This window comes from Lithobates pipiens, unplaced genomic scaffold (genome assembly GCF_037356315.1).
Source record: "Lithobates pipiens isolate NorthernLeopardFrog02 unplaced genomic scaffold, aLitPip1_a1.2 Scaffold_3, whole genome shotgun sequence".
Taxonomy (NCBI): Eukaryota; Metazoa; Chordata; class Amphibia; order Anura; family Ranidae; genus Lithobates; species Lithobates pipiens.
The window spans coordinates 54,140,754-54,168,054 of NW_027507790.1; the positions used below are offsets into that span (position 1 = coordinate 54,140,754).

The 27,301-nt window shown below is 42.5% G+C and overlaps 1 protein-coding gene across 5 annotated transcripts in view; it reads left to right on the forward strand.

Moving 5' to 3' along the window:
* The window catches only part of TANGO2 (transport and golgi organization 2 homolog), a 243,668-nt gene extending 228,975 nt beyond the window's left edge, over positions 1-14,693 (forward strand). For all 5 annotated transcript variants that reach the window (XM_077461701.1, XM_077461703.1, XM_077461702.1 and 2 more), the window contains exons 8-9: positions 7,223-7,327; positions 10,933-14,693. In XM_077461701.1, the coding sequence (XP_077317827.1) occupies positions 7,223-7,327; positions 10,933-11,053 (226 nt within the window). In that variant the 3' untranslated portion in view covers positions 11,054-14,693. The remainder of the gene's footprint in view (positions 1-7,222; positions 7,328-10,932) is intronic.
* The last annotated feature ends 12,608 nt before the right edge of the window (positions 14,694-27,301 follow it).

A 27,301-nucleotide genomic window follows, 5' to 3' on the forward strand; every position in this document is an offset into this window, starting at 1 on the left:
GTCACTCAGTGTTTTGCTTTGTGGCAGAGCAGTGTTAATCTTAGAACTACATGTGTAATAATAGGAATAATTATTTGCCAGGTAAAAAAGCTCACATATTTAATTTCATGTGTGTATTTACCTGTTTAGGTATTCTGCATGTATCAAGGGAATTGCTAAAATTCTCAAGTAATTTTGAAATTCATTGACTTTTTGGACCCTTTCATAATTAGCAGTTTATGTATGTTGCATTGTGTGTGTGTTACATTGTTGGGCTGCCAACGCACATGAATAGACAAAAACAAAACTATCATCCAGCAATTTTCCCAATGCAGCGCATTAGTAGTTTCTTTACCATGCGCTGTGGTGTGTTGTGACGCATAAACGTCAGATCTGCATTGCCTAAGTGCATTGGGGTGCAAATAAAAATGAATGACACCAGAACGCACTAAGGGACATAATGTGCATATTACTGCAACATACAAGAGTGTGTCTATAACTTCATCTGTAATGCTCCTTTCCAACCGGGGCGTTTTGACTCGTGGGGAGGAAGTACCGTGATTCTGCCGGAGATTTAGAATTGCAGCAAAGGACGGGATGCGTTTGCGATGCCATTAATTCTCAATGGCACCTTAAATGCTGCACGATTTTACCGAGCGACAAAATCACGCAAACAAAATTGCGAAACACATGTCGCTCAAAAGAAGTTACAAAACTTCTTTTGGGTGACACGCGCCCCAAGACTTTGTGCGGTTTTGTCACGCGACAATCGTGGCAATATCAAACCATGTTTGGGGTGACATTGAGAAATAATGGTATTGCAAATGCACCCACACTTTGCCTCGATTCTGAATCGTAGGCAGAATCATGGCACTTCTGCCCATGATTCAAATCGTCCAGATGTGAATGGAGCCTAAGATACTTGGTTAGTCTGGCTAGTGCGTGAAAAAATATAAAGCTGTGGATGATATACTGTATGCAGTTGATAACCCAAAGGCGTTATGGATGAGGCTGTTTGGCAATTTGTGATGATGTTGTTGAAGTATAGTTCAAATTCCAAATCCAGGGAATATTATTTTTTTTTTTTTTTTGCATTTTTGAGTGGGAAAGTGTTAGAGTCCCAGTACATTTTTTTTGATGTCTTCTCATAAAGTAGATTTCACCAGTGGTCAACCCTATACGGGTGTGCAGCAGTGATATTTGACATTTGCAGATTACAAAAGAGCCAAGTGTAGTAATGGTGCCACCTGCTGGTCACTACATCACAATGCTTTCTAACTAACACTTCATGATATGTAATTCTTATTTATGGAACTAAGCAATAAAAAACCCAGCAGAAGTATTAAAAATTTTTACACTTTTTAAAAAAGCTTTTCTTCTTGAATTTGGACCATTGAGGCTGAGGGCAGCACAAAACCTAAATACACTACTGGGTGCGTCCCCCGTTCACCATTTCAGGTCCGAATTAGGTCTGAATTTTTTGTAATATAACATCAAAGTGTCACGCTATATCAGTTAATCAATCCTAAATATCATGCAACTAATACATATAAATCCAGATATCATATAAAAATAAAGTGCTATTGCGCTCTATTTCATAGCATTCCATGTAAAAACATGCTTCATGGTGACGGTCCATAATGAACAATGTGTTGTTTTTTTTTTTTTTTTATATATTCTTTATTTTTATTTTTCCTCTTTATATATACAAATTTATAAAAGCATTAATACAATTTATTAAGAGGTCTTCTTTCGCCGCCTCTTCTTACACATTACATTCCAATTAAACAACCCTCTTACCCCCCTCCCTCCACCCAGGGGCAAAGAAAAAAAAAGGAAGGGGGAGTTATGCCCCTCTATCGCCCCTTTCTCATTCGCCACCCTATAATGAACAATGTGTTGACGGAATCCATATAAGATGAGTATAATTTGAAGATCCTTGTGCAAAAGTGCTCCAAACTTAATAGTGGGTGCCGACACTCCTGTGCTCCCACTTTGTGATCGCCCTCATCTCCCAGCATGTGATCGCACAATTAAGTTTGGTATACACTGTGATGAACCACCCCGGGCTCTATAGGTAAGGCTTGCTCAGGTGTCCCGGATCCTCCTAGAGCAGTGATGGTGAACCTTGGCACCCCAGATGTTTTGGAACTACATTTCCCATGATGCTCAACTACACTGCAGAGTGCAGGAGCATCATGGGAAATGTAGTTTCAAAACATCTGGGGTGCCAAGGTTCACCATCACTGTCCTAGAGTTTTGTCCTTGTAGTAACAGAGAAAAAAATAAACTGCAGAGTGTAATACCATTTAAAATCCTTTTCTTAAAAACACATAAAAAAGGGGTACATATTCAAGGTGCCGACAGTGCACCAAACTAACAGGCAAATCATTGGTGGTTATTTACTAATGGAAAATCCACTTTGCACTGCAAGTGCACTTGGAAGTAAAGTCGCTGTAGATCCGAGGGGGACATGGAAGGAAAATAAAAAACAGCATTTTAGCTTGCACATGTGTAGCACTAACTCCTGAAGGAGCTGCTGGTTTGATTGGGCTTACCGTTCGTTACCTTCTTCACCTCAATTTACATCTAGGGGTTTCCCGTGGTAGATGGCCCAGAAAGTTTAGAGACTGACGACTTAAAGGGATTTTTATTTCCAAAAACGTAATTAATGAACAGTCTCTTAGTATGGTATCAAAGGGTTAGGAGAAAAGTCCAGGTACTCTTAGTATCAAAGTCAACAATAAAGAATTTTCTTGCTTTGACTAAATCCAGAGAACAGCCGTTCACAGCTGGATGTTCACTCTAGTTGGATAGTCCCTCTCTCACAAGGCCTAGCAGCCAACAAGGTACTTAAATCAGAAACAAGTCTCTGCCACATACTTTGTTGTAGAACATGTAGAAATAAGTCTCTGCCACAGACGACGTTGTAGAACATGTAGGAAACTAGGACTTGTAGAACACTCGTATGGTACCAGTATCTTTCAGCTGCTTCAGAGATACCCACAAGACTGGATTCACTTAGGTCCTTCAGCCTTACCAGGCTCTTACTAAGAAGCCAACCCGTGCATGGCCTTCTTCTGAAGAGTCCTCCCTTGGATAGCTACGAAGCTGCTGGGCCTCTCCACAACCAGAGACGGCACCGGACCACCTCAGAATCCTTTCCTTAGTTTCCTTGCCTCAAACTAGCCAGCCCCGAGACATAGTCAGGTGGATCCGCACCCCAGGCCATAGCCTTCCTGGTGGCTGGTCAGGAGGACCAGGCCCATGGAGTCAGAACATACTTGTGGACCGGAACCCCAAACCACGTGACATCCGCATCTTAAGTACCCTCTCCCAGAAAGCACAGCAAGAGTAACCCTCCCACTGGGCTGGCTCCTAGAGAAAGTAACCTTAAAGCACCTAACCAGACTGTGTTTCCATGCCTGCCAGAAGAGACAGTGCCCCCTATGGCCAGGCTGAACACCCTATATAGTCCAGTCAGACTGATGCTGAGGTCAAAATTTGGAATAATTCTACCCAAACCAAAATGCAGTTCAGATGTAACATTAAAATTCAAAAACATAGCACGTGCTCTTCAGGAGCCAGCGCTACACAGGATTGGATGATAAAATCAGCAGAGCTTCCACTCATTTCAGATCTACCCCTTAGATTTAGAGCGGCTGTGCTTCCAAGTGCACTTGCAGTGCAAAGTGGATTTGCCTTTCGTAAATAACCCCTATTGCTCATTATGGACTGTCACCATGAAGCATGTTTTTACACGGAATGTTATGGAATATTCAAGCACAATAGCACTTTATTTTTATATGATATCTGGATTTATATGTATGTATTAATTGCATGATATTTAGGATTAATTCACTGATATAGCGCGACACTTTATTGTTATATTACAAATTTTTGCACATTATAAGACTGTGAACAGTGTCAGTGGCTGATATTTGTATATATGTGTGTGTGTGTTTGCGTGTACAGTGTATATGTATATATATATATATATATATATATATATATATATATATATATATATATATATATATATATATATATATATATATATGACATTTTGGTACGCTAGTGGAATTTATGTGATAGCTTGCAAGACTCTTATTCTATACCTAGGTCTGAATTTTTGCCTGAATTCAGACCTGAAATGGAGCCAAAGATGAACAGGACCCTTCTACTATGCTCTCCGCGGCTGCCCCGGAGCTGTGTGAACCAGCTACATTGAGAGCCGGTCACACTTTGCTGTCATGCAAATTGGATGTAGAGAAACCTGCATCCAATTTCCATAAGTATGAACCCAGCCTTAAAAGAAACCTGTGCTGAGAAAAATTTGAAGCTGCCATTTTTGCCTTTCTTCTAAGCCTCCATTCACATTGGCGCAATTTGACATGTGATTGTACCACACCGATTTCCTAAAGTAGTTCTGCATTACTTTTGGCGACTTCAGGGGCAATTTCAATAGACATCTGTGCATGAACCTGCCCCCGAAGTTGGACTGAAATGCGGCTTTGAAATCGTGCAAGTTTTTACTCACTGACATTGGGGTATATTTTGCTTCTACTGACAATTGTGAAGGGGCATTTTTTACTCTTGCTGACCACTGCCATGAGACATTTTTTTTTTTCTACTGACCACTGCCATGGGGGCATTTTTTACTCCCAATGAAAACTGAAGTAGGGACGTTTTTTACTTCTTCTGAAAACTGAATTGGGGCATTTTCTACTCCTATTGACCACTTCTGCAGTGGCATTTATTACTCCTGCAGACCATCATCACATGGGATTTTTTTTATTTTTACTCCTACTGACCATTAACAGAGGGGCATTTCTTAGTGTCATTGATCTCCAACATACTGTGCCTTGAAAAGTATTCATACCCCTTGAAATTTTCCACATTTTGTCATGTTAAAGCCACAAAGGTAAATGTATTTTATTTATTTATTTTATTTTTTTGTGATAGACCAACACAAATTGGCACATAACTGTGAAGTGGAAGGAAAATGATAGATTGTTTTCAATTTTTTTTTTTTTTTACAAATATCTGAAAAGTGTGGTATGCATTTGTATTTAGCCCCCTTTTACTCTGATACCCCTAACTAAAATCTAGTGGAACCAATTGCCTGCATAAGTCACCGAATTAGTAAATAGAGTCCATCTGTGTGTAATTTAATCTCAGTATAAATACAGCTGCTCTGTGAAGCCCTCAGAGGTTTTTTAGAGAACCTTAGTGAACAAACCGCATCATGAAGGCCAAGGAACACACCAGACAGGTCAGGGATAAAGTTGTGGAGAAGTTTAAAGCAGGCTAGGTCATGACTGGCAGACAGCTAATATTGCACCAAGAATGGTACAAAGAAAAAAGATGGCAACTACATGACACTGAATTCAACATCTGTGGAAATAAAGTTAATGGAATCCCACCTAAAAAGAATGATCAATGATCATTTAAAAGCACCAAACATGCTACATCACAGATTTACTGTTGAAGATCATGTCAGCCTAATCTGACTGATTTTGTTTACCTTTTTTTTTTTGTCAGACATGTTGGGTTGCTGCCGACATAGCTTAGCTTGATTGCAGAAAAACATTAAAAACCGTTCTACAAATCTGTCCCAAAACAGTAAAAAAAAAAAATATATATATATTTTTGATGTACATCAGGTTACCACGTGTGTGCATTATTTGTTGTTTGTACCCATTGTAGGATCAAGTATACACACTAACCTAAATCAAGCTCTATTTTTTTTTTATCAGTTTTTTGGCACACAGACTTGTCACTTATGCTGCGTACACACGATCGGAATTCTGGCCAGAAAAAGACAGATGAAAGCTTTTCATCGGAAAATGCGACCGTGTGTACGCTCCATCAGAATTTAGCTGTCCGAATTTCCGCCAGCCAAAAACTGATAGCATGTTCTCAATTTTCCCGACAAACTTTCTATCGGAAATTCCAATCATGTGTATGCAATTCCGACACGCCAAAAATCATGTATGCTCAGATTCAACTACAAGACGGAAGCTATTAGCTACTGGCTATTGAACTTCCTTTTTCTAGTCCCGTCGTATGTGTTTTATGTCACCACATTCTAAACTATCGGAATTTGGTGTGACCGTGTGTAGGCAAGACAGCTTGACCAGAATTCCGTCAGGAAAACCATCAGAGCTTTTACCGACGTGAATTCCGATCGTGTGTACGCAGCATTAGGCTCGGTTCACAGCTTCAGGTCTGATTTCAGCCTGAATTTTGGGCCTGAAATGGACCGTACCTGCTGCAGAGATATGTGAACCAGCTCCATAGAGAGCTGGTCAAAATCTCCTGCAACTGCGAATTGGATGCGGTGATCCTGCATCCAATTCGCAATGCTGTGAACCCAGCCTCAGCCAAAAAGATTCAATCATTTTCTCCACACGGAGGAAAACCCATACATGGACAAGTTCTAACATTAGTGATCACTGTGATGCACAGCCGGTCTTATTGTCTCCTGATCTTTACTGCGAAACAAGCAGCTGTCAAGCGGCACCCAGGTTGAGCAAGGTTGGGCTAAAGGATCGATATCGGGAAAGGACGAAAGTTTAAAACTAACCTTAGAAAATATACTTTACCAAACAATTTGTGGATGCTTGGAACAGACTTGCATGTTGGGGCTTAACCTAGGTCTGTAATTACAAAACGGTGCTAACCAAAAATGTAACAGCTAAATTCCAAGGTGCTTTCACACCGAGGCGTCGGCGTTAAAGCGCCGCTCTTCTGCCGCTAGTGGGGCTCTTAACCCCCGCTAGCTTTTGTAAAAGGGTTAAAACTGCCTGCAAAGCGTCGCTGCAGCGGTGCTGCCCCATTGATTTCAATGGGCAGGGGCACTTTAAGAGTGGTGTATACACCGCTCCTACAGCACTGCAAAGATGCTGCTTGCAGGACTTCTTTTTTTTACTGTCCTGCAAGTGCACCGCTCCAGACAGGAGAGGCTCTTTACAGGCGCTATGCAGTGGCTATTTTTTGCGCTCTAGCACCTGTAAAGCGCCTCAGTGTAAGAAGTCTCAATAAAAAAAGAAAAGAGTTGGACCACTTGGTCTTTTTCTGCGGTCACTCTTCTACTTTTCTAAGTGAGAAATTGTGAGTAGCAGCATTGCTACCTCTGTGTATATATCCCATAATGTGAACCATCTTCAGTTGTGTTTTTTTATTTTTTTATTCTGGTGTCTATTTGATGGCTTGAATGATGTCTACGTCTCTCTCACAGGCAGATCCCAGACCCAGCTATAGAAGAGCAAGGAAAGGATTTTGTCCGCCCAATCCTTACAAGCTACTGTGCAGTCTCTGTACGCTGTCCAGGCTATGGAACAAGGTATAGTTGGAGTCCCACAAGAACAAGCTTTGACCATTAAAGGGGTGATTTACTACACTTTACCAGAACTTTAGACAGACAAGCAGCCAGTTTGAATGTGTGTTTTCAAAGCTTTTATCTACACTTGGTTGCCATGTCTTTAGTAGGTTATCCCCATGTATCATTCTTCATAACTATCTTACTTTGAGACCGTTTTTTTCTTTAAAAAAAATAAATAAATCAATCGTGCACTGTTTTCATTAATCTGAGTTGGCAATTTGAGGATGTACAGGGGCGATGAGGAATAGAAGAACTAAAATAGTATGAAAATATTGATCTTTAAATTGGTTTGCAGTATGAGGACAAATTGATCGGTTGGGATGCATTCAAATGTTATCTTAGAGGCATCTTTATCTTAACCATTAATTCTATTAAAACTTACACCAAGGCCCATCAATTGCAGCTTAGGTTGGAGGAGAAGTATCTAGCCAACTCTTCAGACCAATCAAAAACTTCCTGATTATCAGCTCAGGATGTCCTAAGTTAATTTAATCAAAGGCAGAGAAAAACTTTTCCTAGGTCACTTTCTATGAGGACCGGCTGCCTTCTCGACAAAATTGTAAACACCTAGACCCTTGGCTCCTGCTGTTGGGGCTCTGAAGTCACCTAATGGACACCTGAAGCTGTTATGGTTGAGCTGGTCCATTTTTACAGACTTTTATGCCTCCAAGGCGTCTTACACGCAGGAGGGACCTACCTGCTTCTTAGACTCTGTAATGCCTGGTACACACAATGAGATTATCGTCTGTTTCTTTTAATCGTTAATCTCTGATCGAACCTGAAGAGTTTACTAAAGTCACGAAAATTCTCGTACAACAGAATAAAAATTTGGTAGTGATGTAATGCGATTGTAGTGTATTTTTATTGCATTTTCAAACAACACTTGTACTGATTAAACTAAAATCGTATCTGGCATCGTACGAAAAAAAAATGTGTGCTTGTCCGATCGGATAATATCAGATGAACTGTCATGATCTGCTCTTCAAAGCTGTGTACTAACGATCATATCATGTCATATGATCGATTCAAACTTTTTGTATGATTTTCTGATCGTGTGTACGGGGCTTAACATGACCTTTATTATAAAATTACTAATATATGACATAACTGAAATATTAAAACCAAGTGCTGCCAGGAGTCTGGAACACAGTAGGTAATGAAGAAGGTTTGACCACCCTAGTAATGAAGCCATTCCTAGACCATAGAACTATTGCTAATGTGGAAGGGGGCAGTTGCAAAGTTCTAGAGATATAGTCCAGATAAGTATACTGTATGTATGAGTGCTCTGTTATAGGAAAGGACCAACATATAATCCATTTTAATTATTGCTGTGCTGATAGATTCATTTATAAAGGTTCACAAACTGCAATAGATGACTGTGATTTGGCAAAATCCTTTTTTTTAAAACGATTAAAGAAAGCCGTTAATATGAAATTATCTTTTATTAGGGGTCAGCTTAACCACTTAAGCCCTGGACCATTTTGCTGGCCAAAGACCAGAGCACTTTTTGCGATTCGGCACTGTGTCGCTTTAACTGACAATTGCGCAGTCGTGCGACGTGGCTCCCAAACAAAATTGACGTCCTTTTTCCCACAAGTAGAGCTTTCTTTTGGTGGTATTTCATCAAACAAAAATAGAGTGACAATTTTGAAAAAAACTCAATATTTTTTACTTTTTGCTATAATAAATATCCCCAAATAATATATATATATATATATATATATATATATATATATATATATATATATAGATTGGTTTTCGCAAAAGTTAGCATCTACAAAATAGGGGTTAGTTTTATGGCATTTTTATTAATAACTTTTTTTTTTACTACTAATGGCGGCGATCTGCGATTTTTATCATGACTGCGACATTATGGCAGACACATCGGACAATTTTGACACATTTTTGGGACCATTAGCATTAATACAGCGATCAATGCTAAAACTGCATTGATTACTGTAAAAATTTCACTGGCAATGAAAGGGTTAACCACTAGGGGGCTAGGGAGGGATTCTAACTGTTAGGGGGCATGGCTGCAAATGACGCTTCACTGATCATAGCTCCCGATCACAGGGAGCTATGATAAGTGACGGTGTCACTAGGTAGAACAAGGAGATGCTTGTTTACATTAGCATCTCCCCGTTCTTCAGCTCCATGAGACGATTGCGGGTGTCCCTGCGGCTATCGAGTCTGTGGGACCTGCGATCCTACTTGCGGAGCTCCCGGCAGGGTAGCGAATGTGCCGCCGCCGGCGTGCACCTGACCACGCAGCGGCAAATTCAAAGGGACGTACCTGTACGCCCATTTGCCCAGCCATGCCATTCTGCCGACGTATATATACATGCGACGGTCGGCGAGTGGTTAAAGTCTGCTAGATGTTTAGTTAAATGCAGTGACTGAAACTTATTAATGAGGAAAGACAGGAGAGAAGAAAGAGAAAAGCTGAGGAATAATGTAAAGGTTATTACATGAGGATATAAAAGAGTATGTGTGCTGTGAGAAATATAAGGTCTGTATTGCTGACCTCTTTTTGAAAATACTTTTTGGCTGTGTCATGCTTATCCAGTTAACCCCTTGTTTCTGAATTGCTGATCATTTGTTCTGACATTAATTGCTTTCTGCTTGTTTTGAGTCAATAGGGTTGATTTACTAAAGGTAAATAGGCTGTTAACTTTGCAAGGGATTTTGCCCCAGAGCTTCATCATCTAGTTTTGTGCAGGCAAAATTTATTTTCTTTTTTTTTTTCTGTGCACATGATTGGGAATTCTTTGCAGAGTGAAACTTCACAACCTTCACCAAGCTCTGGGGAAAATTTTTCCCTGAAAATTGAACGGCCTATTTGATTTAATAAGGCCAGACAGCTAGCCTTTTCAGAAGACTGTCAACAATAGGCGCTTACCGTTTCCTCCGTATAGGTGTCTGTTAGGTGAATGCATGGAGGGAATGACATTAAAGTCAAAGTAGATGAAAACAAAAAATAGCAACTGGTTTGGGACAAGGCGGGGGGTGCATGTCCATGGTACTGTGCCTCTTTAAATGTTCTAGGACTTGTTTAGCTGCCTTGTCAGGACTTTTCCTGTGCACTTTCAGTCCGAGTACTCCAGCTTCACCTTTTTGTTCTGTTTTCAGCTCTTGTATTCCCCTGTGGATTCTTTTGACATCCTCACATAATACTTTTCCTTTTGTTCTCTAGCTTCTTCTACAACCTTTTCATTATTTTGACTGCTGTGTATGTTTTGTTCCTAAAAAAGATATTTGTACAGATTGTGGTCAGGAAAGTCAGACATCAACATAAACTCTCTAGACACTAGAAGAACTGTGTACTTTGAGAGGAAATAACTAATTACACAGGTTTGGTGGAAGCGATATTCTAGGTTTGCAGAAAGTGATTTCTCATATGAGTCCTTACTGGGGTGAAGGCAGTCGGTGACAAATTGGTTGGAAAAATCTGCTAATTAATTATTTGGTTGCCACAGCAGCATGGGACCAAGTGAAATAGAAAGTTGGCTTTTTTTCTGGTATAATTGTCTTCTCATTGAATGACTGTGTTTCCTCTTCTATTCTAGGACCAACACCATAGTGCTCGTTGACAATGAAGGACATGTGACCTTCACAGAGCGCACAATGATGAACTGTGACATCACTCAGTGGAAAACAAGCACCTACCAGTTTCAGCTGCAGCAATAGCACCTCCTCAGTACCATGACCCTGTTGTTAAAGGATATTCATACATATCAAATTCATTGAACTTATGGTGCCTAGAATATTGTGTTAGCAGGTGTAGGTTTTGAAACTTCTCAATCAGCACAACAGTTGCAAAACCAAAAAATAAAAATAAAAAAACCAAGCCAGCAACGCAACTGAAAGCACAAACCTTGTGGTCGATAATCATCTACTTTGTCTATTTACACTGTGTACAGCTAGCTTCATCCTCACTATAGCAAGCAATGATGCTTTAAGTACTTAAGACACAAAACCTCATGTTTCAAACCTCCAAAAAAATAAAATGAATGCTTATATTTAATAAATGCAATTGGCAGCAGGCAGCAACTCACAAAAAATGAGCAGCAATTATCTTTAATGAATAAGATAATGAAAGTGATCTATGATTTCTTCTTATGAGTAGTATAGCCCCCTTACAGGTCTGAGGAGAATGGGGTAGCATAAGCAGCACAGGTCAGTGCTCCATAGCATTCCAGCAGACACAAGGAATATATTGGAGATTTTATTGTTGGAAGTGCATCAGAGTTTTTTCTATAATGTGTGCATGGCAGCCATGTTCACCATAGATATGAATGGGTGCAGTTCTGCTTGTGCTACAGCATGTTCGATTTTGTATGAAGCAACCAACTGTGTTGTGCATTGTGCAGGGATGTATTTGCCCTTTTTAGAAAAGTCTTAAAAATTAGCACAAGGAATGGTACTTACATTCAATGTATCTCTTGTGCTGCTGACTGCTCTTAGTTGAAAGCCAAAGACCTCTATGCCATGTTCTGTGTAGTGTACCCCCTGCATGGGTGATCAGTTGTTATGATGCTTTGCTTACCACAATAAAAAACCATTGTACCAGAAATCCAAAGAACTCTTACCACCCCCCCCCCAGTCCCCCAATGGCCAGAAAGCTGAACGCTTTCCGTTTTGCAGGGGTTAATATAATTGGCTGGACCTGTCATAGGCACTTGTCTTGAGTGCTGACTATGCCCACCCTTTCTGCCCTCCTCCTCTAGTACTAAAAGCTGTATTATAGCTTCTATCTATTAAAAGCACTCTATGAATGGAGGAGATGAATGAATAGTCTGTCTCCTAGATGGGTTTCTTTGACAGGTCCAGCCAATTGTATTAACCCCTGCAGCACCGGAAATTTATGGATTTTTTTTGTGGGGGGGGAGTATGGGTGGGTGGGCAGAAGACTTTGAATGTCAGAACTAAGAAACCTACAACGGCACAAAGCACAATGAATTTAAGCACTGTTCCTTATGCTTATTTTTAACTACTGTCCCTTGTGCTGATTTTTAATTGAACTAAACATAGGCTTTAATATGTATATGACTGTAGTTTGCTAGTTGCTTACTTCAGTCTCATATTAACAATGCATTAGACATAATTACTTTACTGTGGATTTTTGTATTATTCTGGCTGTCCAGTGCTAGTAAACGAAGGGCATGTTCCTTATAAGGACAGCAGAATGCATATCTTAGTATTGTAACAGGAGAAGAATATAAAATGATAAAAGACTGAATTTGTGGTTGGAGAATATAAAATGATAAAAGACTGAATTTGTGTTTAGAGGCTTAAATACCTATCGGAAAATTCGACCGTGTGTATGCTCCATCGTAATTTAGCTGTCCGAATTCCCGGCAGCCACAAATTGATAGCGTGTTCTCAATTTTCCCGACGGAAAAACTTTCTATCCGTAATTCCGATCGTGAGTATGCAATTCCGACATGCCAAAAATGACTACAGCTACGTCGCAACATGGCGACCATCACAAAAGCCATGAGAAATCATAAGATAATGTACAAATGGAAATACCCTGCTAAACTACAGGTGACCTATAAAGGATCCACTCACCTCGCTATTGGCTACTGGCTATTGAACTTCCCTTTTCTAGTCCCTTCGTACGTGTTGTACGTCACCCGTTATAAACAATTGGAATTTGGTGTGACCGTGTGTAGGCAAGACAGCTTGAGCCAAATTCCATCGGGAAAACCATCAGAGCTTTTTCCGACAAGAATTCCGATCGTGTGTACGCGGCATTAGTATTATTGTGTTGTGTAGTTAAAAAGGATCTCTCATCTGCCTTTGCTCCCACTTACAGAACTCCTTAGCCAGCTGCTTTTCCTTGTGTATATTGCACACTTTTTATTCAATTATGGCATGATGTTATAAATGTTAAATCAGCATCTGCATTCGTAGACTTCACCTACAGCTAAATCTGGAAATGCATCTCTTAAGAATGTAAAAACTCAGCAGCTTTAGGAAGGAGACCACTTTTAATGCATGGAGGGGTTAGAGAAAGATGAGGCAATTCCACAGAAAGTGGCAATCACCTCTATGCAGTATCACAGAAGAGCTTTTCATTTAAATTTCATTTACATTTTTCAATTGAGTCCATTTCTGCAGTGCCACGTCAATTTCTGCAGTTGTTAATGCTCTGATCCTGTCAGGCAGTGCTGCATAGGAGTTATTGAACATCTCTGTCACAAAAAGCTCTCATGTGACCCTAGCCATAAGCACAAGAACCCATATGGAGTCAGGTTACATAGAAAACGGTATCGAGGGGGAATCACATAAGAGCTTTCATGTTAGCCGTTTATGAAAATGAATGTTCAAACTCATCACAGAGCAAATAATGACAAAATGGGCATTCATAGCAAGAGGAATACAATAATGCATTTTTATGTGCGCTATGTCTTGCATTTTTACATGTCCTAGAGATTTTCTTTTTGTAGTGCAGGTGCCATAAAAAAATGATATAAGCATTTTTGTGCCTTTTCCATTAATTGCAAAGACCCTAAATCCCATGTATTAACCCATAAATATACAGCTCAAAAAAAAATTGTAAACCACTCCTGGGTTGTAGCTCAATGAAATGGACAAATTGCATTTTTCTTTACTACAGAAAATCCCACAAGTCTAAATTTGAAAGGATGCCAAGCTTGAAAAGCTCTCTTGTGACCATTGCCTTATACCCAATAGCAGCAAGAGATTCATTTATGATTTGTATGCTACATCTTATTGTATTGCTAATGGCTGGAAGATCTGGTATCTTCTACCAAACGATGATCAAAGTGTACCTGTCTACTACATCCAGTTGAAGAGTCTGTTTTGTGGGCAAAATGAATGTTCATGAAAAGCCAGCTCCTTGATTCAATTTTTTTATGCAAGCAATGTTGTGAGGTCACCAGTTCATAAGGGATTATTAAACTTAATATTACGTGAGCTCACAAAATTTCTATATTCCCCAGCCTCTTCCCCTCTCCCCATAAGAGACAGGTACACGTTAAACAAAATGCACTCCTTTTTTTTTTTTTTTTATATATATATAAATATTTATTTCAAAGTTGCATATACAGTTATTTTAAATTTAAAGTTATGTATTCAGCATATAAGAATGTGTTGATCATACTTGATATGGCACTAAAATAATGTAAACCACGCAAATTTTGTTTCGGGCATTTTATATAAACCATTTTTTCTTCTTTTCTGTGGTGCCACATAGACCATCAGCTTGTTATTTTGACAGTTGTTATACCTTAGACTTTCCTTTGCTCCACCTTAAGCCAAACTGTGATATTCATGAGGTATTAAATTTAATTGCAGTATATACTTATCTCCAACTCAAGAAAATTTGCTCATTAGTATCCTTTGTGTTTTTGTTTTTTTTTTAGCCAGGATTTGCATGGAAAATGTTATGGAGTTTGAGCAATGTTCTAAAACGTAACTGAAAAGCTTCATCAAATAGACTTTCTCCAAACTTCTAATGCTAATTTTGTTGTTTTTATCTGAAACAAAATGACAAAAGCTCTAATTAACATGTTGTATATAATTGGCTTTGAGTTCTATATATTCAGCATTCAATTACATTACATTACAAGACAAAAAAAAAATACCTCCAATAGGACTTTAAACCAGAATGAAGAATTTTAACCACATATAATAGAATAAAAGATACCAATCTTTATTTACAAACAATATAAAAAAAAGACTGAAAGTCGTTTTTTTATATTTTTTTTGTAAATAAAAATTATTTTATTCTATTACATATGGTTACAGTTCTTCTGCCTTAAAAGTCCCATTGGGGTCAAATATTTTTGTTTTGTATGCATATATAGGGATGTTGGCAGAATACCACTATTAGAAACAGCACCCAGCCTTGCATTTTGATCACTCCAGATATTAAGAACTTTAACAAATCCATGCCTTAGAATAGATCCACCCCTCTAATTCTACTTCACTAGTAGAAATAATAACATTGGTAATACCTGCGTTGTTCTTGCACTTTTTCTCCTGTATTTACAACTCTTTCACCACTGGCAGTTAGAATCCTGCACTGCCATTAAAAAAAAAAAAAGAATTGGTGGCCGGCTTTTTCCTTCCTTACATAGGATCAGTAGATCTTCTGATATGATTAGATTATAACATTGCCTTCAGGGGGAGTTAAACACTGGCAAATAAAATCTAAATCTCCTTCATAAAATGGTGCTGAACAATGCCTGCCCCCATCCTTCATATGTTAAGGCCTCTGCGTACCTTCTGTTTGAGAGAAAAGAGGAGTCCCTGTATAATTCTTAAATGTTTTAATCTAAGGATCCAAATACAAACATTGTTACCATACTGGAACCCAAGAAGAAAATGATTGTAAAAAAATGCCAACAAAGCTATATAAACACGAATAACCATGGCCATATAATAAAAAAAAGCAAACACAGTGTTTTCTTGTTTGTAAAGCGGAAAAGTTAAAACAATTTTAACTCAAAACAGAGAATAGATTGATCAGTGTTATCCCATTGCAAATGCTCATACATATACAAAAACAATATATAAAGTGGAACACCAGGCAGATAATAATACATCAGGGTTTTTTAAGGCAAGCAGCTTATCTGATTGACGGTGGCAGAATGGCAATCATGCACAAATCGCCGTATCGCTTTAAGTAGTATAGGGGGCACGTGTGCGCATTCGCCATATCCCTAAGGAGCTGATGCGCATGCCCAGTGGCCGCTATCGCTTCTGAAAGAACAAGAATGGGAATATGTGTGTGTAAACACACAAATCCACGTCTTGTCAGGAGAGAGGAGACAGATTGTGTGTTCCTAGTATTTAGGACCAACGATCGGTCTCCTCCCCAAGTCAGTTTCATCCCCCCAGAGTTATAACACACAGTGAGGGAACACAGTTAACCCCTTGATCGTCCCCTAGTGTTAACCCCTTCCCTGCCAGTGACATTTATACAGTAATCAGTACATTTTTGTAGCACTGATCGCTGTACAAATGTCCATGTTCCCAAAAATGTGTCAAGTGTCCAATCTGTCCACCAAAATGTCGCAGTCCTGATAAAAATTGCAGATCGCTGCCATTTGTGCAAACCAATCAATATACGCTTATTGTGTGTGTTTTTTTTTTTTTTTTACCAAAAATATGTAGAAGAATATATATATTGGCCTAAACTGATGAAGATTTTTTTTTAACATTTATTATAGCAAAAAGTAAAAAATATATATTTTTTTTTTTTCAAAATTGTTACTCTTCTTTTGTTTATAGTGCAAAAAATAAAAACTGCAGAGGTGATCAAATACCACCAAAAGAAAATGTTGTTTGGGTACAACATCGCACGACCGTGCAATTGTCAGTTAAAACAACGCAGTGCTGTATAACAAAAATGGCTTGGTCAGGAAGGGGGTAAATCCTTCCGGGGCTGAAGTTATGTACTTGAATTTGACCTGGTGCCAACTTTCTGCAGTCAGTACAGCAGACCTTGTCTGGTATACCCTCTGACCCCACACCCTGCTTTGCTCATGCTCGCTCCAGTGTCTGAGCTGTCAGTTATAAATGGTGTGCTATATGACTCCCCACTAATCCACTGATTAGCAAACTAGGATTTACAGTCAAATGGTGACCCATCGCAAACGTGTGCAACCCAATTTGGGTCCTAACCCATAGTTGAAGAAACACTCCACTGGGCTTAGAATCCAAAGGACTCCACAGTGTCACAAATGTTGATTTTTAAAACTAAAGGCTTGTGTACACTTTGTAGAATTTGATGCTCCAATTGAAGAGATTACCTTTTACTTTCTGTCCTGAAGACAGAAAAGGAAGGGAGGGAAGAAATCCCAAAATTAAAGAAATTCCCTGTTACACATTTGTCTCTGAAATAGGTATCCCTATTTGGAAGCTTGACCCTAACCTGTTCGTGTAGGGAACCCCAATAGTGGGAATTTAACCACTTAAGGACCAAGCCTCTTTCTGAGATTTGTTGTTTACAAGTTAAAAACTGTTTTTTACTAGAAAATTACTTGGAACCCCAAACATTATACATTTTTTTTTTTTTTTTTTTTTTTTTTTTTAAATTAGTTTTTATTAAAGAGAAGGAGTACATACAAGTCATCGCAGACATAACAACAGAGGAGCAATACAACCAGTAAGCAACAACCACCCAAAGAACTACTTAGACTCCAACATGAGTAGCTCAAAAAATGTACATGACTCCCTTCAATTTTAACCAGAAGAGGAAAAAGAGGAAAGGAAAGTCCGAATAGAAGGAAGAAAGCGGGGGGGGGCCCAACCGCCAGACTGATAATTCAGAGAATAAAACAGGATATACAGATCTCATCGAAACAAATCAAAACAAGACCCAAACATGGCTACAGCATATTACATTACACAGGATGGGATACCATAGCTGCATACGGGGGTGTATACTTAAAGGCGACCCAGCAGGCCCATATCCTTTTTGCAAGGTCTGACTTGCCTCTCAGAGAGAGTGTCATATCTTCCATGTAGTATATATGATCAACTTTGAGCAGCCAGCACCGGAGCGTGGGAATCTTCCTCTGTTTCCAATATCTCGGGATAAGAGTCTTTGCCGCATTGAGAAGATGGGGCGTAATAGAGCGTTTATATGAGCCTGCTGGCTGTCCCGAACAGTGAAACAACACATGCCATGGATCATTAGAAACCTCCCGACCCTGAATTTGCTGGATCCAATACAGAACTGCGAGCCAAAACGGGCGTATTCGTGGGCAGTACCACCAGATGTGAGCGTGGGAGGCTCGCTCACCGCACTCTCTCCAGCAGAGCGGTGAGGTCTGGGGGAAAAACCGGTGCAGTGTTACAGGCGTATAATGCCACCTGGTCAGAAGCTTGTAGGACATCTCAGCTGTTCTGGCTGACCCCGAAGTGGCGTGTGCCCTGTGAAGAATGGTAGATACTTGGGCAGGAGTGAGTGCCTCATCCAAATCCAGCTCCCAGTTGCGGATAAAAGTAGGTGTCCTGTGAGATTCGAGGGATAGCAACAGGTGGTAAAAATAGGAGACAGGTCTCTCCACAGGTAGGTCACCTGAAAAAGCAGATTCCAGCGGTGTAAGATCGGATACGGAGCGTAGTGGTTTAGGAAGAGATCGAACAAATGCCGACAGTTGATAGTATTTCCACCGATCCATGAGTGAGATAGGTGACTCCCCCAAAATGGTGGGGAGAGGGAGAACCCCGGAGGGGCCGGTGAACTGGTGAAGGAAAGTCTTGTCCCCGAGGCTCCAAGGGACACGTGAGCTAGGTCCCACATTACCAGGTGGAAAATAGTTGTGGCCTGACAAAGACAGTAAAGGTGAGTTATAGAGCCCGGAGCTTTTTTTATACAAAGAGTCCCACACTGCCAAAGAAGAGGTCGTTAGAGGTGAAGAATCAGCAGACAGAGTCCTATATTGCCTTGGAAGCCACATAAGGTTAGAAAGGTCAGTCCCACCCAACATCGTTTCCAGCTCGACCCACAACTTAGTATTCATACTATATTTCCAGTCTGAAAGCCTGGCCAGCACAATAGCCCGGAAATAGAGTCGGAAATCCGGCACCGCCAGGCCCCCCGCGCTCCGTGGACGCATAAGCAGGGACCGTGGCAGTCAGGGTTTCCTCCTATTCCAGATATACCTGTAAACCATCGAGTGTAATATAGTGAAGAACCCCACCGGCACCCCGAAGGGGATCATTTGCAGCAAGAAGAGCACCCTGGGCAGCAGGTTCATCTTCACTACCCCAATCCTACCCATCCAGGAATGACCTACCTGGGACCACTTCTGTAGGTCTGATCTAAGCGTATTAAGAAGCGGGAGAAAATTGGCCCGGAAAAGAGCAAGTGGATTGGGCGTCAGGTAAATACCTAAATATTTTAGGCGCCGTGTCTGCCAGGTGAAGGGGAAGGATTGTTTGAGATTCGTTGCTACAAGGGGAGGGACCGTGAGGTTTAGAATTTCGGATTTAGACATATTTATTTTGAAGTTAGAAACCCTGCCATAAGCTGTAAATTCGGCTATGAGGTTAGGGAGAGAAATCAGGGGCTGTTGCACATTAAACAAAATATCATCGGCATAGGCCGCATATTTGTGTTCCGTCCTACCCACTAAAACACCGTGTATGTTCGGGTTACGACGGATAATAGACAGGAAGGGTTCCAGCGATATTGCGAATAGTATGGGCGAAAGCGGGCAGCCCTGGCGCGTACCGTTATGTAGAGTAAAAGGGTCGCTGAGAGTACCATTAACCCTCAACTGGGCCGTGGGGTGACTGTAAAGAGCTAAAATTTGCGATCTGAGGGCAGGGCCGACCCCGAGATGGGACAACGTCGCCATAAGAAACTCCCAGTCCACCCTGTCAAATGCCTTCTCAGCATCCGTGGAAAGCAACAGGGTGGGCTGGGACCGACGCCGTACAAGCGACATTAGTGTGATGGTGCGTAGAGAATTGTCGCGAGCCTCTCTCCCTGGGATAAAACCCGTTTGATCCCGTGTAATCCATTGTGGGACCAGAGGCAATAATCTATTCGCAATAGCCTTGGCGTAAATTTTGGCGTCAATGTTGAGCAACGAGATAGGGCGATAGCTTGCACAATCGGCCGGTTCTTTCCCGTCCTTAGGTATGACCGTAACATGGGCATGAATAGTCTCCGGGCGGAGAACCCCTCCGGACAAGGTCACATTAGCGTAATTAGAAAGGTGGGGGAGCAACTTATCCGCATATAAGCGATAATATGCCACTGAAAGGCCATCTGGGCCGGGTGCTTTGCCCTTCGCCATAGCTCGTAGTGCTCGCAATAATTCCGTCGATGAAAATTCCCCTTCCAGAGCAGCCAGGGCCTCAGCGGGGAGCTGAGGGAGGGCAGCTCGGTCCAGGTATTCCTGAATGAGCCGCCGCCTATCGTCCCCGTCGGAGTCTATGCGACGAACATGATAAAGATGCTGGTAGAAATCCTTAAATTCCTTAGCAATCTGAGGAGTTGCGTAGGCCATGGACCCCCCCGGGGTTCTAATTTTAGGTATAAACGCAGCGGCTCTCCGTCGCCTAATGGAAGCAGCTAACAACCTACTAGGCCTATCCCCCCATTCGTAGAAGCGCTGGGCTACCAGCCTCGATCTAGACTTCTGTTCCAAGTGTAGGAGGGACTTCAGGGTTTCTCGCTTCGCTGTAAGGGTGTGTAAAATGGGGACTGAGAGGCTCCGCTTATGAATCCTCTCTAGGCTCCTAATCTCCGCAACCAACTTAAGCTGCTGTGCCACCCGTTCCCTCTTCTTCCTGGCCCCCAGTTCAATAAGTTTACCCCTAATAAAGGCCTTGTGCGCTTCCCACAGCACGCCCGGGGAGATCTCGCTACACATATTAGTTTGAAAATAGAAATCCAGCTCCTCACCCAAGACTTTCCTGTCCGCCTCCTCGGATATAAGGGTTTCGTTCAACCGCCAATTAGCAGCCTTGGGCGGCAAAGATTCAACCTTAAGGGTAAACGAAGTCGGAGCGTGGTCCGACAGGGGAGAGGTTTCAATGGCCGATTTAACTAGGAGTGGCAGGTGCTGGTGATCGAGAAAACAGAGATCAATTCTCGAGTAAGTATGGTGCACCGGGGAGAAAAAGGTGAAATCACGTTCGCGGGGGTGCGCGATCCTCCAGGTGTCCATCAACTGCAGCTCATGAAGTTTTGTGCGTATACATTTCAGCTGCTTATAGGACAAAGGCGAACTCCCCCTGGAAGTGTCCAGAGAAGGTTCCAGAGCCGCATTGAAGTCACCCGCCAGGACCACACAACCCCTCGCGAAGTCTCCTAGTTTAGAAAGTGTCGAGGCGACAAAGGAAGCTTGGTGTCTATTGGGGGAGTAAAGAGTAGCCAGAGTGCATGACATGCTGCCCAGAGTGCCCCGGAGAAACAAAAAACGGCCAGCCGGATCACACAACATATCATCTAACTTAAACGCGGTACCCCTCCGAAACCCGATGGCCACGCCCTTGGCCTTAGCAATATCCGAGAGGCCATAATACCAGGTAGGGTATTTGGGAGAATACAATTTAACGGAAGTGGTGTGGGTGAGATGGGTCTCCTGTAGAAAAACCACATCCCCTCGGAGACGGTTCAGTTCCCGGAACAATTGAGGTCTCTTCCCAGGGGCATGAAGGCCCCTAACATTAAACGAGATAAAATTCACCGTAGCCATCGGGTCACAGAAAGGGGGCACCCACCTCCCACACCCCCCAACAGCAAAACAACCAAGGCAGATAGGACCCCCCCCACCAGGGGGAAAGGATTGGGCAGGGGAGGGACGGGGACGAGGAGGAAAACCAAAGGAGAGAAAAGAGAGGAGGGAGAGCGACAGGTAGAGAAACAGAACAGTAGCAACAAAGAAAGCAGCATAGTAGCAGAACTAACCGCACGCAGAAAACTGCAGTGCAGAGGCGGGTCGCACGCCCAGCCCGCGAACCCCGCACCCCCCCGCAAAGCGGGGCAAGGGCACCGGGACCCCGGGCAAGGCGGCACCCACCAAGAGGGGGGCGGCGGAAACCGGGCCACCGAGGACAAACCACGCCATCGAGGGCCAGGGTCACGCCACGGCAGTCCGGCGCCGCAGATAAACTCACTACATAAACATTCTCAGTGAAAAACATCTAATGAGGGAAATAACGGCAAATTGTAAATAACAGTGGTCCAAGCAGGGTCAGTAAACAGGGTTTAAGTCCAATCAGGAACTGACTACGGAGCCAAGAGGAAGGTGAGCAGTTTCAGGGCCAAAGATCACAGGGGCCCACGGATGTGCCGTATAGCCCGGCAAAAGCGCAGACATCTGGCGGGGTATAACCGGGGAAGGCCCCATAGATCAAGCACAGATGGGCATCCGGGACTTCAAAAACAAGCAAAAAGGAAACAGCAGGAACAGGATAAAACAGAAAGGAACATCGTCCCGCTTTGGCAAAACACGAACAGCAAGGGAGGTAATCCAGAGGCCAAAAAAGGAAAACCAAGTCAGTGGCAAGTACTAGGAAATCAGCATCCCGATTGCAGGATCCAAGATGTCCGCGAGGACCGGAGAGAGAAAGCACACAGGGATAATCGCACATTGCGCCATTCAGGGGTGCCCCTGGGATGCCAAATCCGCAGCCAGAGGCTTCCGGCCCGCTCTGTGCCATTGACGGTCAGGAAGCTTTGGTGGTGGCGGGAGGACATCAGTCCAACCCGGTAACTCAGGCACGTCAAGATTCAGGTCAGCACAGAATCGTGGTAAGTCTTCAGGGAACCTTAGGACAGAGGTCTTGCCGTTGACCGAGGCGATTAAAGCTGCAGGGAAGCCCCACCGGTACCTGATAGAGGCTGACTGTAGAAGCTCCGTGAGGGGGCGCAAGGCTCTACGCCTATCCAATGTCTCTTTGGCCAGATCCGGAAATAAGGTGAGAGAGGCGCCATGGAAATCAAATGGCGTGGCATCCCGGGCCTTCTTCATAATTAACTCTTTATCCGGGTAATGATGGAGTCTACAGATGATATCTCGTGGGACCTCGGTGGTCATGGAGCGAGGTCGGAGGGCCCTATGGACCCGATCGATCTTCAACGGCGCATCGGGCGCTCTGCCGAGAAGGCTGTTAAAAATGCCCCTGACTGAAGGCAAGAGGTCATCGTCTCCGGTCGCCTCCGGAAGGCCACGGATCCGAACGTTGTTGCGTCGGTTTCGGTTCTCCTGGTCCTCGATTTTATAGAGAGCTGTACGGTGGGCGATCGTAAGTTGACGGGTAGTCGTCTGAAGCGATCGAATAGCAGACGCGTGTCTATCCAGTCGTTGTTCCGTCTCCTCCACACGTACCAGTACCTGCGATAAGTCCGAACGGACCGCCGACACGTCCTTCCGAATCGCTCGTTCGAGGTTCAACAGCATCGAGGCGAGGTCGGCTTTAGTTGGGAGATCACTCACCCTGGTAGCTATCTCGGCAGGTCCGGCCAGTTCTCTCTCATCCTCCGATTCGGCCGAGGTATCGGGCGAGCGGGATCTGCCCTCCGGCCTAGCTGAAGAGGCGGGGCTGTGCATCGGCAACGTGCTGTGCGGCGTGCGGCCTAGGCCGTCATGGTCCGGGACATCCTCGGTCTCCGCGGCCAAAAAACGCTTAATGGTGCCGGAAGCTGAGCCCTTCTTGGGCAGGGACTTGCCCGTTTTCCTCCCCATGCTTGGGGTAAGCAGTAGTGAGGGGGATCTTGCTAAATTAGATCATAAATCCGCGCCGATGCCGGAGCTCCCGCGAAGCACGTCTGCTCTAGTGCATCGCCAGGCCACGCCCCGATTATACATTTGTTTTAACACCCTAGAGCAGTGATGGCAAACCTTGGCACCCCAGATGTTTTGGAACTATGTTTCCCATGATGCTCATCTACACTGCATGGCAATACTTTCTGTCACACCGTATTTTTGCAGCGGTCTTGCAATCGCTTTTTTGGGAAAAATGTAACTTTTTTGAATTAAGAATAAGACAACAGTAACGTTAGCCCATTTTGTTTATATTGTGAAAGATAATGTTACGCCGAGTAAATTGATAACCAACGTGTCACGCTTCAAAATTGCACCCGCTTATGGAATGGCGACAAACTTTTACCCTTAAAAATCTCCATAGGCAACGTTTAAAAAAAATCTACAGGTTGCATGTTTTGAGTTACAGAGGAGGTCTAGGGCTGGAAATATTGCTCTGCGGTGATACCTTACATGTGTGGTTTGAACACAGTTTTTATATGCAGTCGCTACTCGCGTATGCACTCGCTTCTGCAAGCAAGCTCGGTGGGACGGGGCACTTATTTATTTTACCTTTTTATTTTTATTTTTTATTTTTACACTTTTCTTTTTTAACCACTTCAGCCCCGGACCATTTTTTTGTGCGACATGGCTCCCAAACAAAATTGACTTCCTTTTTTTTTTCCACAAATAGGGCTTTCTTTTGATGGTATTTGATCACCCCTGCAGTTTTTATTTTTTGCGCTATAAACAAAAATAGAGCGACAATTTTGAAAAAAAAAATGCATTATTTTTTACTTTTTGTTATAATAAATATCCCCAAAAATATATAAAAAAACATTTTTTTCCCTCAGTTTAGGCCGATACATATTATTCTACATATTTTTGGTAAAAAATTCGCAATAAGTGATTATTGATTGGTTTGCGCAAAAGTTATAGCGTTTACAAAATAGGGGATAGTTTTATGGCATTTTTATTAATCATTTTTTTTTTTACTAGTAATGGCGTGATCAGTGATTTTTATTGAGACTGCGACATTATGGCGGACACATTGGACATTTTTGACACATTTTTGAGACCATTGTCATTTATACAGCAATCAGGGCTATACAAATGCAGTGATTCCTGTGTAAATTACACTGGCAGTGAAGGGGTTAACCAGTGGGTGGCAGTGTAGGGGTTAAGTGTTCCTAGGGGCGTGTTACTAACTCTTGGTGGCTGGGCTTTGTTTTAGTGAACACTGATCTCTGCTCCAATCACGTGGAGCAGAGATAAGCGTCACTTGTTACTAGGCAGAACGGGGAGATGCTGTTTACAACGGCATCTCCTAGTTCAGCAGCCCCGTGAGATGATCACGGATATGCCCCTGGCGATCGAGTCTACGGGACGCGCGGCCCGACTCACAGGGACGCGATGACAAGGTGGCAAATTTAATGGGACGCACAGGTACGCCCATTTGCCTGCCCGTGCCATTCTGCCACCATAGATCGGCGTGCACCGGTCGGGAAGTGGTTAAAAAAAAATTGTCACATTTATTCCTATTACAAGGAATGTAAACATCCCTTGTAATAGAAAAAAGCATTAAGGGACCTCCTAAATATGAGATCTGGGGTCAAAAATATCTTAGATCTCACATTTACACTAAAATGCAATAAATAAAACAATTTTAAAAAATTGTCCCTTTAAGAGCTATGGGCGGAAGTGACATTTTGAGGTTGCTTCCACCCTGCAGTGGTATGATGGGTGTAGGCCATCTTCCCCTCACGCATCTGATCGCCTCCCCCGCTATTGATGGCACCGGTAAGCGGCGGAGGCCCTCCCGTGCCGCCGATAAAAGTGATCTTGGCGACCACTATTATCGGAAACCGGACCGCCCACTGAAGAAGAGGATACCCGGGTTATGGCAGCTGGCTGCTGCCATAACAACGATATTCCTCTTCAAAGTGAGGACATATATTGGCGTGCAGCAGTCCAGAAGTGGTCAAAGGCAACTAAAAGTCATGATAGTAGGACAAATTAAATTATAATATTTTATTTCAATAAGAATGCACCGCCAACCCCCTAGAACATTCGCCACCCATGGAAGAACTTGATTTTACCTCAGCTCCTGAGATTTTGTGAAGCACCCCATCTATAAACCCCTTGACCTATTCTGCTGGGCAGTATTGCGGTTGGCCACTGCGTGATCCCAGTGTGAGACATCCGGGACCCACTTGAGGGAGGGGTTGGCGGTACATTCTCATCAACTGGCAATGGTGGACATTGATTTTATACTAGTGTCAGCTGCGTTTGGTGTCGCATACTGCTTTATAAAGAAACCTTGCCATCCTTCCTCTACTTACCCTAATGAAATGAACCTTTTCTGAAACGTCAGGATGAAGAGGACCTACATCCATGCTAAGCCTCTGTTCATACATACAGTACTCAGCCTTTAATAGGTTTTATCATTTTTTTCTATTTTTGTATGTTTTTATATGTTGAAATAAAATATTGTGATTTACTATCATAACTGTTAGTTGCCTTTAAAGTGGTTGTAAACCCTTACAAACCACTTTGACCTACAGGTAAGCCTAGATTAAGGCTTACCTGTAGGTCCAAGCAATATCTCCTAAACCTATATGGTTTAGGAGATATTTGCCCGAAAACAGGAACCACTGTCTACGGCGCATGCGCCGTAGATAGCGGCGCACTGAGCGCGGCATTCTCAGCGACGGAGCTGCCGCGCGTGTAGGCTGCAGTGCGCATGCGCGGGAGTGACGTCATCGCGGCTTCGCCGAATGACAGCGGCGGAGCTGCGAGACCCCACCAACAAGATGGATGCGGCGGACTACAGGGGACAGCGGCGACTTCGCTGACTCCTGTGTCAGGTAAGTGACACATAATGGGCTACTATGCGATGCATAGTAGTACATTATGCTTTGCCTTTGCAGGGAATGAAAGAGGAAGTAAACTCATCAGGGTTTACTTCCTCTTTAAGGTCTAACTATTGGCGGTACTCGTCCCTTATACGTTTTTGGGGATATTGGCAACAATTTAGCAGTTTTCTCTGGTGGATATACAATTCACCTGTTCCTGTGAGAACTAAAACATTCTGGTTTTACTATAACTTTATGTTCCAAAAACAATGGTCATCAGGACCAATAGGCTAGATCTCTCCAGTAGAGATACAGTTAACAATTATATCCTGACAGGGGTTATAGGTCTTGTCTGGTCTATCCAAAAGTAGAGAAAAAAAAGTTTAGCTTTACATATACTTTAACAGGTATAGGTTGGACAATTAAAGAGGTTTGCAATGGTCACTGCAGATACATATCTTTTCTGTAGTTTTTATAAGCTATATTTATTGCATTTTTAATGCAAGCATCATTTGGTTTCTTTGGAATGTATTTTTCAGCAAATTAAATTGTGCACTGTATGTGTACAGGGACTTGGTTTAGCTTTTATTGTTAGCAAGCTATGGATAACAATATTTCTAGGGAAGAACAATCTTCTGCAGGCAGGTTTAAATGATGTGCGTGTAGCTCTGTTTCAAAACTGGCAAAGCTAATGATTAAGTATTTCTAGGCAGAGAAATCCCTGCACCTGACCAGCCAGGCAGATCTGTTGATTATTGCCTGCTCTGCACAGACATCTTTTAATTTAAGCACAGCAAGGATGAAATCATGCGGGATGTGCACATACATCTCCCACA